This window comes from Neolamprologus brichardi, chromosome 3, assembly GCF_056152115.1.
Source record: "Neolamprologus brichardi isolate AB-2024 chromosome 3, ASM5615211v1, whole genome shotgun sequence".
In the NCBI taxonomy this organism is placed as follows: domain Eukaryota; kingdom Metazoa; phylum Chordata; class Actinopteri; order Cichliformes; family Cichlidae; genus Neolamprologus; species Neolamprologus brichardi.
Window position 1 is genome coordinate 14158498 of NC_142106.1, and position 15793 is coordinate 14174290.

Below are 15793 nucleotides of genomic sequence, written 5' to 3' on the forward strand. Positions count from 1 at the left end.
CAAAACAATTAGCAAAAGAAACAAAGAGAGGAGGAAAGAAATCCCCAAGATCCTGAGCACAGTGGTCACTGTCACAATCCTTTTCAGAGAAGGAAAGAATAATCAGGTAGTGCATGTGGTCACTAGTGAAAGTAATGTTTCAGTCATGTTGGATTTTCAGCATCATGTTAATATATTACTGATATGACTACCATCAGTTTAGACATTCAAATAATTTATTCAACCCACTGAAACATGTTTAATTATTTTATCTGAAAATGAGTCAGACGTTCACTGCCCAGTCTATTTTATTTAATAACATTAGTTATTGCTTTGTTGACCCCTACATAAGCTGCATGTAAAGGTTCAAACTGTATGTGTCACTATTGTTACTGGAAATAACGGCCCTGTATTTATTTAGTATTGGATCAGTGCCAGAAAAATGACAGTAGCGCTAGGTATCACGTGGGATAGCTTAACTCCTGAACATCCAGTTGGCATCTGCAATTAAACAACTACCGTAAAGAAGATAGCTTGTTTAAATGAAAGAAACGCAATGTTTAAATCATACTTCTGTTTTTGTTTTATTGTTTGTTTGTTTTTGTAGCTTTTTTTTAAAATGAACTTTATTTAGAACAATAACAATGACAATGAAAATCTCAAAGAGACAAGCGACATATTAAATCATTCAGAACAGAATCACACCTCATTTTTCTTTTCTCCCAATCAGAGGAATACACATCACTGCCACAGTGCAACTGGTATACCACAATGAAATCGACAATATCTGAAAGTAAACATACATACATAGATACACATATACACACACAGACATACACATATATATACATACATATATATGTATATATATATATATATATATATATATATGCATGCATATACACATGCATACGTACACATTTATACACACACATCTACATAATAATAATAATATAAAAAGATGAGTAACCAATACAAAAATAAATAAATAACAATAAAGAAGAATGAAAAGCAAGGAACAGAAACAAAGGAGACAAGGGGGATCATAAAATCTCTAAAAGTGAGGTTCCATAAACAAGACACATAACTTAAATAAGGGGCTAAGAAAAATCAAGCTCTTCTAAAAATCTATGCAATTTGATTGCTTGGGGCTTATATATTTTGTTTTTGTAGCTGGGTCCTTATGGGACAGCTTCCGGGTCTAGGTTCGGACCGCCTGTTAAGCTGTGTGATTTTCCGAACAATTTATCAACTTTTTTGCGTGGGATTGGTCGTATGCAGTGTGAATTGCCTCCCGCTAAAGTGTTGCCATTTTTTTCTTAAGTTTTTGATTTTATTTAGTTATGTAAATTGATTAATGCCATTTTAAATGTGGACTGTAGTTTATTTTCTTATGAGTCTTTTTGGGGTCCTTCCAACCTCCCAGCCACGCCTACGTCATCGAGCTTCGCTTCCGCTTCTTTGCTATGAGGATTGTTGTTGCTAACATTGCAATTTTCTTCTTTTATTTTGTGCCCTTTGCGGCTCCTCTGGATCAAGGTGAGTTACAGCAGGGGGTGGGTTGTTTTGTGTTTTGAAGGATCCTCACAGGTCTCATATTTCACGTATCTAACTTTCTCTCTACGCCATAACGGTGCCTTTAAACCCAGCCGAAATCTCAGCCCAGTCTACATTTAACATATATGACTGCAGGGTTTCTCCGACAGTGTTGGGCAAACTCCAGATAAAATCACAAGTCGGATTTATCATCTTTAATGAACTCTCAAACTTGGAAAGTCGAAGAAGCCCCACGAAGCCCGCGTTAGCAGCGAGCGAAGACGTTATTAACACTGTTAAACTTTTAACGTGCGCTTCCACTATTTCATTTATGTGTTTAAGACTCGTTAAATACGGCTTACTGTGAAACATCTGTTTAATTTTCACAGATTAAACAGCTTATTGCTTACATTTTAAAACAGACCGCTCAGCTAATGTAACCGTGTGTTCCTGCATTGTGCCTGACAATGAAAGGTAAAAAGAAAGACTTCCAAGTAAACAACTTGCCCGTGTTGTGCCAAAAAGTGATTTCCGGCATTTGCCAAAAACTGATTGCTTGTATTTAAACTGCTATAAACAACTTGTTGATCTACAATATGTGAAACATATGTCAAATATATCCCTCGTGAATTATATCAAGTCATCTTAACCAACAAACAACATTCCTGTAACAAGGTAGAAGCCGCAATCACTTTTTGGCAGTGACTTTTATGTATCCTTTATTTATGCAGTTAAAAAAAATTATTGTTTACTTTAAAAATGTCTGTTTTAAGAGTAATCAGGCCAAGAAGACATCTGAAATTGCAACAAATGCAAAAATAGTTCTGTAAACATATTTTAAGTGGACAAAAGGAAGCTGATTGATTATAATTAAGTACAATAACACAGCTACAAAGATAATTGAGAAACAAGTAATTTTTTAAAATTTTGTATATAACCCCTTTGCAATACCTGTTCACCGAAGTCTATTTAGCAACATACGTAGCGATATTACACATAAAAAAACACACGGAAACATTGGAAATCACTTTTTGGCACAACACCCGCTCCAGCTACAGTACAAACACTTGGGATGAGAGCTAGCTCAACCCGCTACACCTTCAAAGCTACCAGGAATTATCTGCTCATGCTAGCATTAACACACACACAATTACTACAATAATTAAAAACGCACAATCAGAAACATCAGAGTGGATAAAGATATAATTAATCTCGGAAAAGGAATGACATAGACCTCTCCTACAGGGGAATTATAGAAAAGGGGAGAGGCCATAGGGGTACCCCAAATTTATAGGATTGCACCAAAGAAGAAGAAAAGGATGAAGATAACTACAGGCTTGCAGGTCCTAAAAGTCAGCTATACCAGGAACAGTTTGGGGTTTAATAATGTATCGATACAGGGACAGCAGAAATCGATATTTTGTTACAAAAAAGGTTTTTGTGGACTGGAACATGCTCTGACTTCACCTCCTTTTTCTGAGCAAGAATCCTGACATTCCTTCACTGTCCAAATGTGTTTAACTTTTTTTATGGCAGCAATAAACATGACAGTTTACTTATTTTAATTTAAGACATGTTTTATTTTAATTAAGTTTAAAACTTTTTTATTTAATGTAAAATTATATTTTGTTTTAAGTTACTTTCAAATTCTTCAGTTGCTGAAGGGGCTGCATAGTTTTCATAAACTGCATAGTTCAGAATAGCTATAATTGTACCAGATGGTTGCATTCAGTTAAGTTGGACTAGACTGTAATACAAACCGTTCAGTTTGTCAACAATAAAACTGAAATGAGACAAAGACTGAGTGTGAGACTTTGTTATTAGATAAAATGAATATTGATAAAGTTTACCTTTATGTACAGAATCGGAATATCGCAAAATATTTTTAAAAATTGCAATAATATCGTATCGTGCGTTAAGTATTGTGATAATATCGTATCGTGGCATGTATGGTGATTCCCACCTCTAGTAATAACAATATGTGATTTATCACCCTGTTACACTGGCTACAAAAATATAAGAAACACATTATAAATACATCGTTTACTGTAAAAATCCGAGTAATCAAAGTTTATCATCACGTCCACTTCTGCTTCTGATCACCAAGCCCTCAGCCTCTCATCCAGTGTCCGCACTGCTCAGCTCCGCTCCTCAGGCCTGAAGACTGTCGGATTTCACTCTGGATTCAGTTCAGTTTAGCTGCAGCTCCCCTGCTGCTCAGAACAGCCAGCAGTCTTGTTATACATAAAATATAGAAATTACGTGTTTTGTAAGAACCTTTATGACTCAGAGAGTAGATACAGTCTTATTTGACACTTCAAATATCTTGATAGAAATGTTTTTGTTGCAGTTTCTGCTGCCCTCTCAAACACATCTCTCTTGAAATGCATATGTAATCACAGGGAGACTTTTTACCTGGATGGATAAATAAAGGATACACAAAAGTTCCTTGAAGGTTATTTTAAAAAGAAGGAGCCAGAAAATAAATAATAATAATTACAATACTAATTTTACTTGTATGTTTTTGTTTTTTTCATCTGTGTTCTCCGTTTGTTACTCATAGTAAACAGTGAATTTTGTGTTTATATCACTCAGAGGTAACTGCGAGTCCTGGAGAAGATGCCATTCTTCAGTGTCAGGGTCCCAGAGATGTGGAGATCACCCTGTTCGAGTGGAGCAAACCTGAGCTTAAGTCCGATGTCTATGTATTCTTCTACAGAAACCAGCGCCTATATGAAAAATACCAGGACTCGTTCTTTAAAGGCCGAGTGGAGCTGAGAGATCCATCAATGAAAGATGGAGACTGTTCAGTGATTCTAAAGAATGTCAGCATCGGGGATGCAGGAACATATGAGTGTCGCATTACAACCAGGAACACCAGAAGAAATAAGGGCGTCCAAAGTGAGTTCCAGCACTCCATCAAGCTCACAGTAAAATCCTCAGGTGAGTTCGTGGAAGTGCTACAGTTTCTTCCATAGGAAGTTTTACATTTTGCAGATGTGATGTTATTGTTGTGGTTGGTGCTATTAAGTTATTTCCCACTTCCATTGTTTGTTTTTGCATGATGGGGATCTAAAGTTTTTTTATCTGTACCCAACACATTGCAGTTAACTTCAGCTTTAAATGTTCAGAAAGTGCTGTTATTTATACATGATTCCTAAACTTGATTCAAAGTGTTCGATGTGTATTTTATAGTTTTTCACTTTGACCTTAAATAGGAAGCCCGAAAGATGCTACAAAGATGTGAGGGAGCCAATAACTGGGCTTAAACGTTCACATAAACCAATCGGAGAGAGAGAGCATAAACTTTAGGAGTGACATAAATGAAAATCTGGTGCATTGTTACAAAGAATGAATGTACTGACCTCGGGCTGTGAGATATGACCAAAATCTCATCTCAATACAAACAATTCTCATCCCAATAACGATATATATCACAAAATAGTGCTTTTTCTGAAAATTCATTGAACACAGTTGGGCGTCGTGTACCTGGAGTCAAGTGTTTTGACCGATGCATGAAACTATACATTTTTAGACATAAGTTGTAACGGCCGCCATTTTCTTTGTATTTATTACACGGCGTGCTGCTGTTCTAACGTTTGAGTCTAAGGTTTATTTTGAGCACCTGACGCCTCTTTTTTGCTTCTCATCCGTAAACTCTCTCCATACTCTTTCACGTGATTCTGGTGATAGAAGAGGTTTGTTGTCGTTGAGTCTGTGGTGGGGACGTTTTGCAATAAAATTTAGTACAGATTTCATAGTACAGTTTTCTGTCAGATGTTGCATAACCAAACCACGTCCATGCTAATAATCTGATTTTTTTCAGCTCATCCTACATGTTAGGCTTCCAACAAAAATGAAAACAAATTAAAAGATCAAGTTAATTTTGGATCTACCAAAATCTTTTCCTTCTAGGATGGTTCTGGTTTACTTCAGCTTGATGACTAAGAAAGCTTTTTGGAAGAAGGAGAATCCCAAAGTAATTAATCTTTTAATGAAAGCATGATGTTTCAAAAACTATTGCAAAACTACCAAAGCACATTATCCAGCAATGGCCAAAATATATCATAGCTTTTTCAGAAGGAGTGAGTTTGGCTGTACTCAGTTATTATGAATAAAGGGAGGCTAACCCATGTGCTGCCAGAGCCTCTGAATGACCTGAAGATATATTTTAGAGTGTCTGCTAACTTTGTCTGCACACTCTTTCTGCTCTGCAGGTTTCACGGACGAAGACACCGAGAATGGAGGAGAAAAGGTTCGAGAAGAGAAGGTCAGAGTAGAGAAGGATGGAGGAAAGAGTAATTGGTATCTTTCACTGATAACTGGTGTGCCGATCACTTTTTTTATTTTTGCTATACCTGCTGGTGTAATTATCTACAAAAGACTAAAAAAATGTATGAAAAGTACTAAATAGCAGATCTGAATCCTTACCTCTTTCCTCCTGAATGACTGTGGGTCCTGCTGTTGCACAGAAATGAAAACATCTTTGTAAGACTACTTGAGATCCATGCTGCAATAATCTTGTTTTTGTCCATTTATGATGGTTTAAAATGCTCCGTTTAACCACAATAATAAATGTCTGCTCAGGTTACTCTCAGGAATCAGATTCTCTTGTCAAGTTAGGGAAGGAAGTAGTGTGGGCAAACTGTCGCTATGGGTCGTGACCTGTAAATTATACAGGTTGTTACGCACATTATTAAGTATTTGAAGATCTTCACTTTTATTACCTCTACAGCCAGTCAGCCTGCCCCCTTCCCTGACATCAGTCCAGTTCTGCAAAAAAGGCTAAAGCTTCAGAGTCTGCTGTCAAAGCTGCTACCTGTCAGTTTATTACAGAGGTCACTGTTGAAGCTTGTCTGCACGGGGCAGTGGTTTACTTCTTCTAAAGTGTTTAAACCCACATACCACATTTTTTTAATCACTACCAAAAATAAGTTTATTTTAGTGAAATAAAGGTCTGCACAGGTTCATTATCAGAGGACATATTGCTGATATCAAGAGTAAAAAGGACCAGCGCTGTATGTTTAAACCTGTGAAGCCTTAACCCTTTAAGACCTACCATAGAACCAAGTCCGCCAAAGCTTACTTTATATTTTTACATGCTGTGGAGCCATTTTTGGGGGCATTTCAAGTTACTATACATCAATGCAACTGTTATAGCCCATATTTTAATAATATGTCTGCATTAAGTCCATAGAAATTACATAAATTGCAAAAATCGTTTTTGTTTTTTTTTACATATATTTCTACTTGGAGAAATTTAAGAGGCTTATCCCTCAAAACTTTAAATACAAAAAAGTTGCAAAAAATAGTTTACAACAACAGGAAATTTATTTTGAGTGTCTTCATAGTTTTATTTTTGAGATAAGGCAATTTTTATATACTGCAGGAAAAACGAAAAACAATCCTATGATGCAAATTCAAAGAAAACAGCATGTGCATCAAAATAAACTATTTCCAGCAGTGCAATTCGAGTTCTAAGCATCCCAGAAACTGTTCAGAAAAGCATAAAGTCAAACATGACTTAATCTGTGTTATTTTTCTATGCAAATATTTTGTATTTTTGTATGTATTCAAAATCATTAGCACGGACACATCATTAATCACAGTGTAATATATATATATATATATGTATATATGTAATCACTTTATTTTTCAGCAACATGTAAAGTTTCGAGTGTACTTGTCATGTTTAATGTTCTTTTCATAATGGCATTTTTAAGCATCACTTTGTCACCTTTTAATTGATCTTAACTATGTATATTCTGTTAGTACAAGCTCGAGCTGGACTGGAGTCGTGCTGACATGTAATAAATAAAAACACAAACTATCAAGAAGATTTTTTGTTATTTTGAGTGTTTCGATTTTTAATTGCAGGGAGTGTAATTAGAGCGGAGGGGTGTACAACGAACTCAGATAAATGGCTTAGCAAGGTACAACGTATATCTCTGTTTACCTGGATAAATCATCACTGTAAGTTACGCTGAACACTTAATATTCCTGACCAGGTCTAGAGTTTTGGTTTAAAACTGCCTGGATGGGACAGATTTTCATTGAGTCTTTTATTGGCAGCATGTTAAAATACTCACTAACAGTATTCTCTGTTAGTGAGAACTTCATGCAATTTTCAAAGATTACTTCTAAATATCTATATGTTAAAATATTGTGTTCACTTAAAAATAGATATATGTATATGGAAAACATCACACTGGAAAACAAGCAATTTATTTTAAAAAAAGAAATTATTAGCCATCAGTGAGCCAGTCACAGTCTTATAAACAGAAACTGTCAGGGTTTACAACCTTTTACAAATTCTTTGTCGTGAATTTTGTTTTTAGTTGGTATTCCCTGTTTTAGCTACAAGCTAAGTTGCTGTTTCCTGATTGGCTGCAAAATTTTGTTGCATTTACAGGAAGAAGGCTTTGATTTAAACTTGCAAACTTGAATGTAAATTAGATGTAAAATTGTCACAAGAGGGCTCAGTAAGAGGATGCAAGTGTGAAGGCCAGTGCAAGGTACATAGACATTAGAAAACATAGAAAGTGTGTGTGACAGTGTACACACAGATCTGCGGGCCAAGTTTTGTCCCAACACATGGTCCACAGTTGTTAAAATGATGTGACATTACACCTTGGTCCATTGGAGAGTATATCAAAGAGACAGAACCAACTCTCTGCTATCTATAATCCAGTTCTGAGATCCCTTCCCAGACGTCTTAATGCCCACTAACCTCCTGGGCCATCTGACCTCAGGAAATCACATTGTTGGGTTTATTAAAGTACAAAACCCCACTGGAACACAAGACCACCAACTGCACGGCAAAAACAAGACACAAGTCAGAGCTCTTTGTCTCGTGGGCCGCGAGGGAAGTCAGTCAAGGCCAAGTTCACCTTCCTTTCTTCACCTGTCCTTAGCCAACTTCGACTGACTCCCTGTTATTGTCAACAAGCGGTCATACATGAATATGCAATTACAAATACACATGACAGTGTTAAGCAGGCATATCTGAGCAACATCGTTATCTGTATTCAGTGTGTGTGTGTTTTCAGCCATACCATACATAGACATACTTCCTTACCAACCTTTCCAGGACCAAACAACATGAACTTAACAGGTGTATGAGGTATGCTGAAAGAGCAGAAGCGAGCATCTCACTAAACTATAAAACAGGAACTTGCAATAGGTCATATCTCAAATGAACATTGAAAGCTGTGAAGTCTTGCACTTTAATAGAAGAGAACAGTCTGTTTCCTAAAGCTATAATGGAAATTATAACGTCGAGACTGCTTCCTAGTAACAGTAATAATATTAATAACAAGGTGCAATAAATACCCTCTTCTTTTCATAACTGAAATTAGGTTACTGTGTTGTGTTGTACGCAGTGCCGACGTGGGACAGTTTTCCAATTTCATTGTACTATTGTACTATGTATAACTGTGCAATGACAATAAAGACTTATCGTATCTTATATTAAATAGCATGAAATCGGAGGCAATTCTTGTACGTAGGTCAAAAGTGATCATACTGTGAATTCGATAAAGGCGACTAAGCTGGGCAAGCCTTAGGTAACACTTTGCATCTATGTCACATCCCAGCTGGCTCCGAGATACAGGAACAGGAAGTATGACATATGCACCATAATGATGTTTGACTAACAAATTAGGCGCATTTATCTATAAACCGTCACTGCTTAAGTTGTCTGACCAGAAGCCAAACTGATGCTGGGTGGTGCTCAAACGGGCTTAACTGAAAAACACGAATGCAACTCAGAAAATCAGTTCCAGTTTTGCAAGATCTCTTCAGAACAACAGTGTTTAAGACACTCCAGTAACGTTTCACCTATTGCTTTTGTTTAAGTTTTGAAAAGAAGTGGGAAGAAGTACACACCTATGACCTTTGTTATCCGTCTCATCAGTAAATATTCATCCATCTGCCAGCCACCTGGGTTGGTTTACTTAGCCTGATAGGGCGGAGGACACTGTCTCAGCTGAACTCTGGACACGCACACACATACACTTACACTGATAAGCACGCACTCATCCCCCTCCCTTTCCAAACGCCTTCGATGCTTGTTTCCTGTGGGGGAAGACGGCGGGTCTGTGTGCTGGAATGGTAGCGCTGTGCAGGGCGGCTGCTGTGTTTCCTTCGGATTACTCCTCACCCCCTACCCAACCTTGTGGCTTGTCACGTGCTCCAATGTTGTACTGTGGACATTTATGTGCTCTCTGTGCAGAGGAGTTTTTTTGTTTCCTGTTCTCATGCTGTCCTTCCATAGGTGCCCAGCATGAGTAGAGGTCTCTTTTTCCTCTTGTACTTTCCCATTGTTGTGTACTTTTTCAGTGTTTTTCTGTAACACTGCCGATCTCCGACCTGTATTCCCATGTGATGTGTATGTTGTGTGTGTAAGTGGGGGGTGGGGGCTATTCCACTGCGGGGCAACCTGCATGTGGCCAATAAAGCCTTTCATTCATTCATCAGTAAACATTCATCCAGTCTACTTCAAGTTCAAATTTTCAGGTTCATATTTTATTCGTCACATACACAGTCATATAAGTACAACATACAGTGAAATGCTTGTGTCCAAGGAGGGGGCAGGCTGCAGACGTGGCGGCACCAAATACTAATACTAATAGACACCTAATATACAATTCATCATATTGTTTTTACAACTTTACTTCAACATGTCAGAAACAAGTATCTCTAGTTTCACTTAATTGTGAACTCTTGATAGGAATGAAACAGGAAAAGAGACATTCACTGACACTCAACATGTTTATATTTCATAAAAGCAAGATCTTTAAACTACTACTTTTTTAGTGCTTTATGTTTACGCATTGTTTTAATTTCACTGTCTTAAAGTTACATTTTCATTTTTTATCAATGTTTTAACAGAAGAACAGAAATGTATACATTTTCCTTTGTCTCTTATAATGAGACAAACACTCTGTGACCTGAAGTCTTCAAGGATAACAAACACTGACATTTTTACATAATATATCATCTTCCATTCATAACTTCCTGACCAAGAGTCCACTGAATTTCAGGTTAAACTGGCCTACCTTGGGAGTATGCATTGAGCCTTTCCCTGTATGATTTCTACCCATGACTACCAAGCTCTCCATGCAGAAAATACCATTACCAAATTTGCAGATGACACAACAGTCAGTGGTTTGATCATCCATAATAATGAGAAGCCTGCTAAATCTGGCAGCTCTGAATTATCTTATCCTCAACACCCAGAAAATGAAGGAGACTGTGGCGTATTTCAGAAAGAAGAAGCGACCTCAGTCTAGTGACCACGGGCAGCAAAACTGTGTAAAGAACCCATAGCTTCATAACTCTGGTGAGAGCTCCAACATCACAGAGGCCCTCCCCTGGTCTAATCACACCTCTGCTGACATCTGCAAAGCACAGCACCTCTACTTTTATTTACCCTGGGGAGAATCGGACTGTTACAACACATCCTCAGCTTTTACCGATATACTGCAGACCGTGTTCTCACTTGCATCACAGCTTTGGTATGGTATGACAGCTGAAGTAAACAGCAACACGAGGCAAACAGATGTCGAAAGGACTGCAGAAAACAGTCATCATTGACCCATAAATGCGTCCTGTTGAAGACAACAGTGGTGTAGGTGGTAGCGCCGGTATTATTACTGATGACTCCACTCAGTAAGGCGTTTCAGGACTTTCCACTGACACTCCAAAAAAGCTGAAAAGCAGCCTCTGCCAAAATGGTGGACTCTTAAAACTACAACACTTTGTTTGCACTCTGCTACTGTTACAATCACACGTTATACTCTATTGTTAATTTTTGTTTTACTAATTAACTTATGTTATATACTTACATATTTTTTTCCTACTGGGTGATTATTTATAAGGAATCCCTGCCTATGTTTTTGTTCTTTTTTATCTTCTTGAATTTTGAATCGAATACCATGCCTTGCCCTTTATTAAGCACTTTTTAAAACAACAGCAGAGGCTATCAGGAACTTGGGTTTTTAACATCCACTGGGCTGCAAGTGACCTGTTTAAGATAAGGGCACATATATATATAGCAAATTCCTTGGAATTTTCACCTATCTGGCATAACCACAAGGACATTTAGGAGACATAAACATAATAAACTGAGTTAAAAATGTTTTTGTTTGTTGGTTTACATATAAAAGAAAAAAAAACACAGTTAAAGCAAAAAGCAGTCACCTGTTATATATCTGATCCTCCAGTTAAAGAGGAAGAACTCTGAACTCTGTTCTTTGTTAAAACATCGTCCTGGTTCACACAAATGGTTCTAGAGTCACAATTTAAACATGTTTAGGTCCTGCAGTCATACTTGTTCTGAAATAATGATAATTAAATCATCTCTTGTCTCTTGCTAGAAAGTTACAATTTGAGAAAGCCAGCAATGCTGATTTCTCAGGTTTTATTCTTTTGCTCGTTATGTTCAAGTGATTAGATTTGTTGTACGTGCCAGTGGAATCACATATTCAGCTGTTTGTTTGGACTGATTCCAGCTCAGATAAAACCTGCATCAACTGGCTCAACCGGTTAGACAAAACATCAGAGATATGGTGCAGAACGGTCGACAGTATCTAACGTGGACAAAATGAAAGCAAGAAACATAAAGATAAAGACATGCCTGGTGGTAGACAGGTATGGAGAGTATGACACTATCGTAGGGATGCTTTCATATCTTCCACACCCAATCAGAAGGATACACAACATTTCAGGAAGCGGTCATTTACAAAGTCTGATCAGAATGGTTCGAACTAAAGGGAAACATACTCAATGAACCTGCACAGCAGATAGTATACCGGCATCCTGCTGAGCCCGCCGCAAACAGACTGACATATTTAATGCAAAGAGGGATGACAACTCCGGGAATGGATTCAAACCTTTTCAGTGGACATTTCTTTTTCTGAAGAGTCTTGGACGTTTTAAGAGATCTCTTCAGAACAACAGTAAGTGGTTCAAAACAGCCTCAGAAGTGACTTAGACCTGCTTTATTTCTCAGTGGCTTTCAGCTTTATTACCTTCACCAAGAAGGTTATGTTTTTGATAGAGTTTGCATTGTGTGTAAATACAATAGCTACAAAAGTTTTCAGTGAATTCTGATAAAACTGTAGAGTTTCAGAGTAGGGTCGTGTTAGCAGTTCATGAAAATCTGCCCTACTCACAAAGGTGTTCAAGGTCAACTTAATTGGTTGAAAAGTATTATAGCTTGGAAAGTATGATTCTCAAAAGTGTCATGCATATTGTCAACATATAGAAAGTACTTTATAAAGATTTAAAATATCATGCTACATTTGACCTCGGACCTCTCATTCAAAATCAATAAGCTGATCAATGTAATGGTCAAAAAAAAAAAGAAGAAAGAAAGAAGCACCCCAAGAGCACAAACGTCTGTCAAGGCAGTTCTCTTTGTGGGCAGTTTTTAATTTTAGGGTTCATTTAGTTTTCTTTGTAGTTTTTAAACATACTTTGAGAAGTTTATTAAACATTAAATGTAAAATCAAAATCATAGATCATCCACCCCACAGGAATTTGCCAGTACAAACAAATCCAGTAAAAACCATGGGTTTTAATAGCTCCATGTTTTAATAATACACAGACTTCTAAGAATCACACAGTAGCATATTACTGAACCCTTTTGTGCATATACATGGACGCACACATGCACGTTCATGCTTGACATGCCGTTTGTCGATCAGGATGAGGGAAGAGGCAAAAAGGTAATAAGGGATTTTGAAGGAGGAGATCAAAGAACAAAAAATCAAACAACAACTGCGGAATAATTCTGTTGACTGTATTTAAAAGGTACCTGGACTGTTCATTTTCAGAGACCGCTCTCAGTGTCACCTTCACTGTCTCTCTTCATGCATGACATAAGAGAAATAAAGGCATTGCTCGAATTGATAGGAGAAATAAATGTGTTGTTCTAATTGCGGAGTAAGCCTTTTGCCTCTTCCCCATCTTCAAAGACAAACAACAGACTCCACCATCTCTGGGATTCTCCACGTTTCCCGACATACACTCAGAAGCCCCCCCCCCAACCATCTGTTTATCGGCGTAAATTATAGTGTAAAACAGACATACTTGAAACAAGTGACATCAAAGTACTGTTATTTAGGATTGTGACCAACACATCAAAGAAATTCCAACAAAGCTTCTTCTAACACACACAAATTTACTTTCAATGTCAAAACAAGTAAGCCTTGTTTTGACATTGGCCTTGACGTTTTTCCTCTTGAGTTGAGATTTTGTTGTTAGAAAACAAACTAATACTGCTGATGCTAATGGTGCTCTTTCGAGTGAGTGCAGAACGTGCTTCCTCTTCTGTGTTATGTCTAGTTGTTGTCAGGGCAATGAATGACAATTCAGAGGTCAGGGGTCTTGAGTTCATGTTCACAGCATGAATTGAAAGATGTATCGGTGCTTCTCAGTGTGCATCAGTGCTTGTGTGTCATATGACATAACCTTTAGGAATTGATCGCATCACCTTGTCCAAGGAGCTTGGAAAGAAAAGCGTCTGGACTTCTTTAAGTTGCTTGAAGATGTTTCACCTCTCATCCGAGAAGCTTCTTCAGTTCTAAGGTCAAATGGTGGAGAGTCCCAGTTATAAGCCCTGTGGGAGTAACCACCGAGAGGGACAATGATCCCCCAAATGATCCTCTAATTAATCACATGAGCCAAGGTGTGAAAGCGGGTGTGGGTCACAATCAGCCAAGGTTTTGGATGAGCTCATTATGGAACCTAGTCCCACCCTATCATGTTATTTCCTGAGGTCAGATGGCCCAGGATGTGAGTGGGCGTTGAGGCATCTGCAAAGGGATCTCAAAGCTAATCTGGGACTCTCCACCATTTGACCTTAGAACTGAAGAAGCTTCTCGGATGAGAGGCGAAACATCTTCAAGCAACTTAAAGAAGTCCAGACACTTTTCTTTGCAAGCTTCTTAGACTACGATGACCTGGATGACTCAGAACCTTCACAGATATATCACATCACCTTGTTTTAGTGTAAGTTATTCACAGCGTATTCCTTTTATCTTTCCTGTTTAATATCCTGAAAGTAAATAAACGACTGAAAAGAGGAACACTAGGTATGACACGAAATGATATATTAAATTCAGTTGGACAAGAATAATGTCTTAATGTCTTTCCAGTTTTGTTTCGTAATGATGATGTGACAATATGTATCAATAAACCAAACTACAGAATTCCAACAATTATTACAGTTGTTATTTAAATATCTGCTCTTTTATGCCAACACTAACAGGGAATTTTAGCAAAAGTAAGCACCCAGGGGCACTCAATTTTAGAATTAACCTTGCTCCATGATATTAAGAAACTACGACTTCAGAGAACTGAATGGTAGGAACTGTAGGACATTTTGACAAGTTGTAGTTTTGGTGCTTGCTAAATTTCACGACCATACATTTTGAAGTTAACTCTCTCAGGCCCAAATTACGTTTTTTGTTGCTAATGCACAACCAAGTCCTGCAGTGGTACTTGTGAGTAAAAGAAACTCATAAAATATGTATGTGGGGTAATCAGGTTGTTAGTTTTTAACTGTTGCAAATCTGCAACGTCTGCCTGGAGAAGGTTAAAACACAGAAAAAAACAAAAATGCTACGGAGCTTTATGGAGTACTATTGAGAGGCAAATGTTACATTCCCATTTAGTGGAAGGAGAGCAAATTATAAACACAACTTCCAAGAAATAAGATCTTCTTTAGTTTTATAAATGTGCAAAGAAATAATTAAATAATATATAAATATTTAAATAATTAGCATATCTTAAGTCAGTTTTTAAAACACATGTTATGAAACCACATTGAAAATCTGACAGGTAATGTAAAGGTAATTTAAAGGTAATGTAAAGGTAATGTGACACCCCGGTCTCAATGTCACATATGCCATACATACAAAACACAAAGCCACAATGTGTTGACATAGCAGTACAATAGATCACAAACAGAGCGTTGAGTCCTTTTCCTTTAGTACCTACTCGGATCGTCTCGCTTCTGCTCCATCTGCTGGTCCGTGGACAATAAATAAACACATAAAAAATACAGGCACAGAAATAAAGCAAAAGAGAAGCTTCATCTACAACCCACAGTCAGAGAGGAAGAATTTTGTTCTTTGTTTAATATTCATCTTCCTGGTTCACAATCAATGTGTGTGTATTGTTATGAAAGAGGTTGCCACTCCTTATAGACACACCCAGTGGTTGCTTGAACGGTGCTTAAACTGTTGGCAGGTTTGGACAGGTATTCTAT

The 15793-nt window shown here is 37.5% G+C and overlaps 2 protein-coding genes across 2 annotated transcripts in view; both read left to right on the forward strand.

The window, feature by feature from the left end:
• Positions 1 to 15793, forward strand: part of LOC148103583 (V-set and immunoglobulin domain-containing protein 1-like) — a 74034-nt gene that overhangs the window by 11697 nt on the left and 46544 nt on the right. The gene's annotated exons all lie outside the window — the stretch shown is intronic.
• On the forward strand, positions 1407 to 7372 carry LOC102798506 (coxsackievirus and adenovirus receptor homolog). Its single transcript, XM_006808334.2, has 3 exons — positions 1407 to 1518; positions 4111 to 4458; positions 5733 to 7372. Exons 1-3 carry the CDS (start codon positions 1446 to 1448, stop codon positions 5927 to 5929), a joined length of 618 nt encoding a protein of 205 aa, XP_006808397.2. The 5' UTR covers positions 1407 to 1445; the 3' UTR covers positions 5930 to 7372.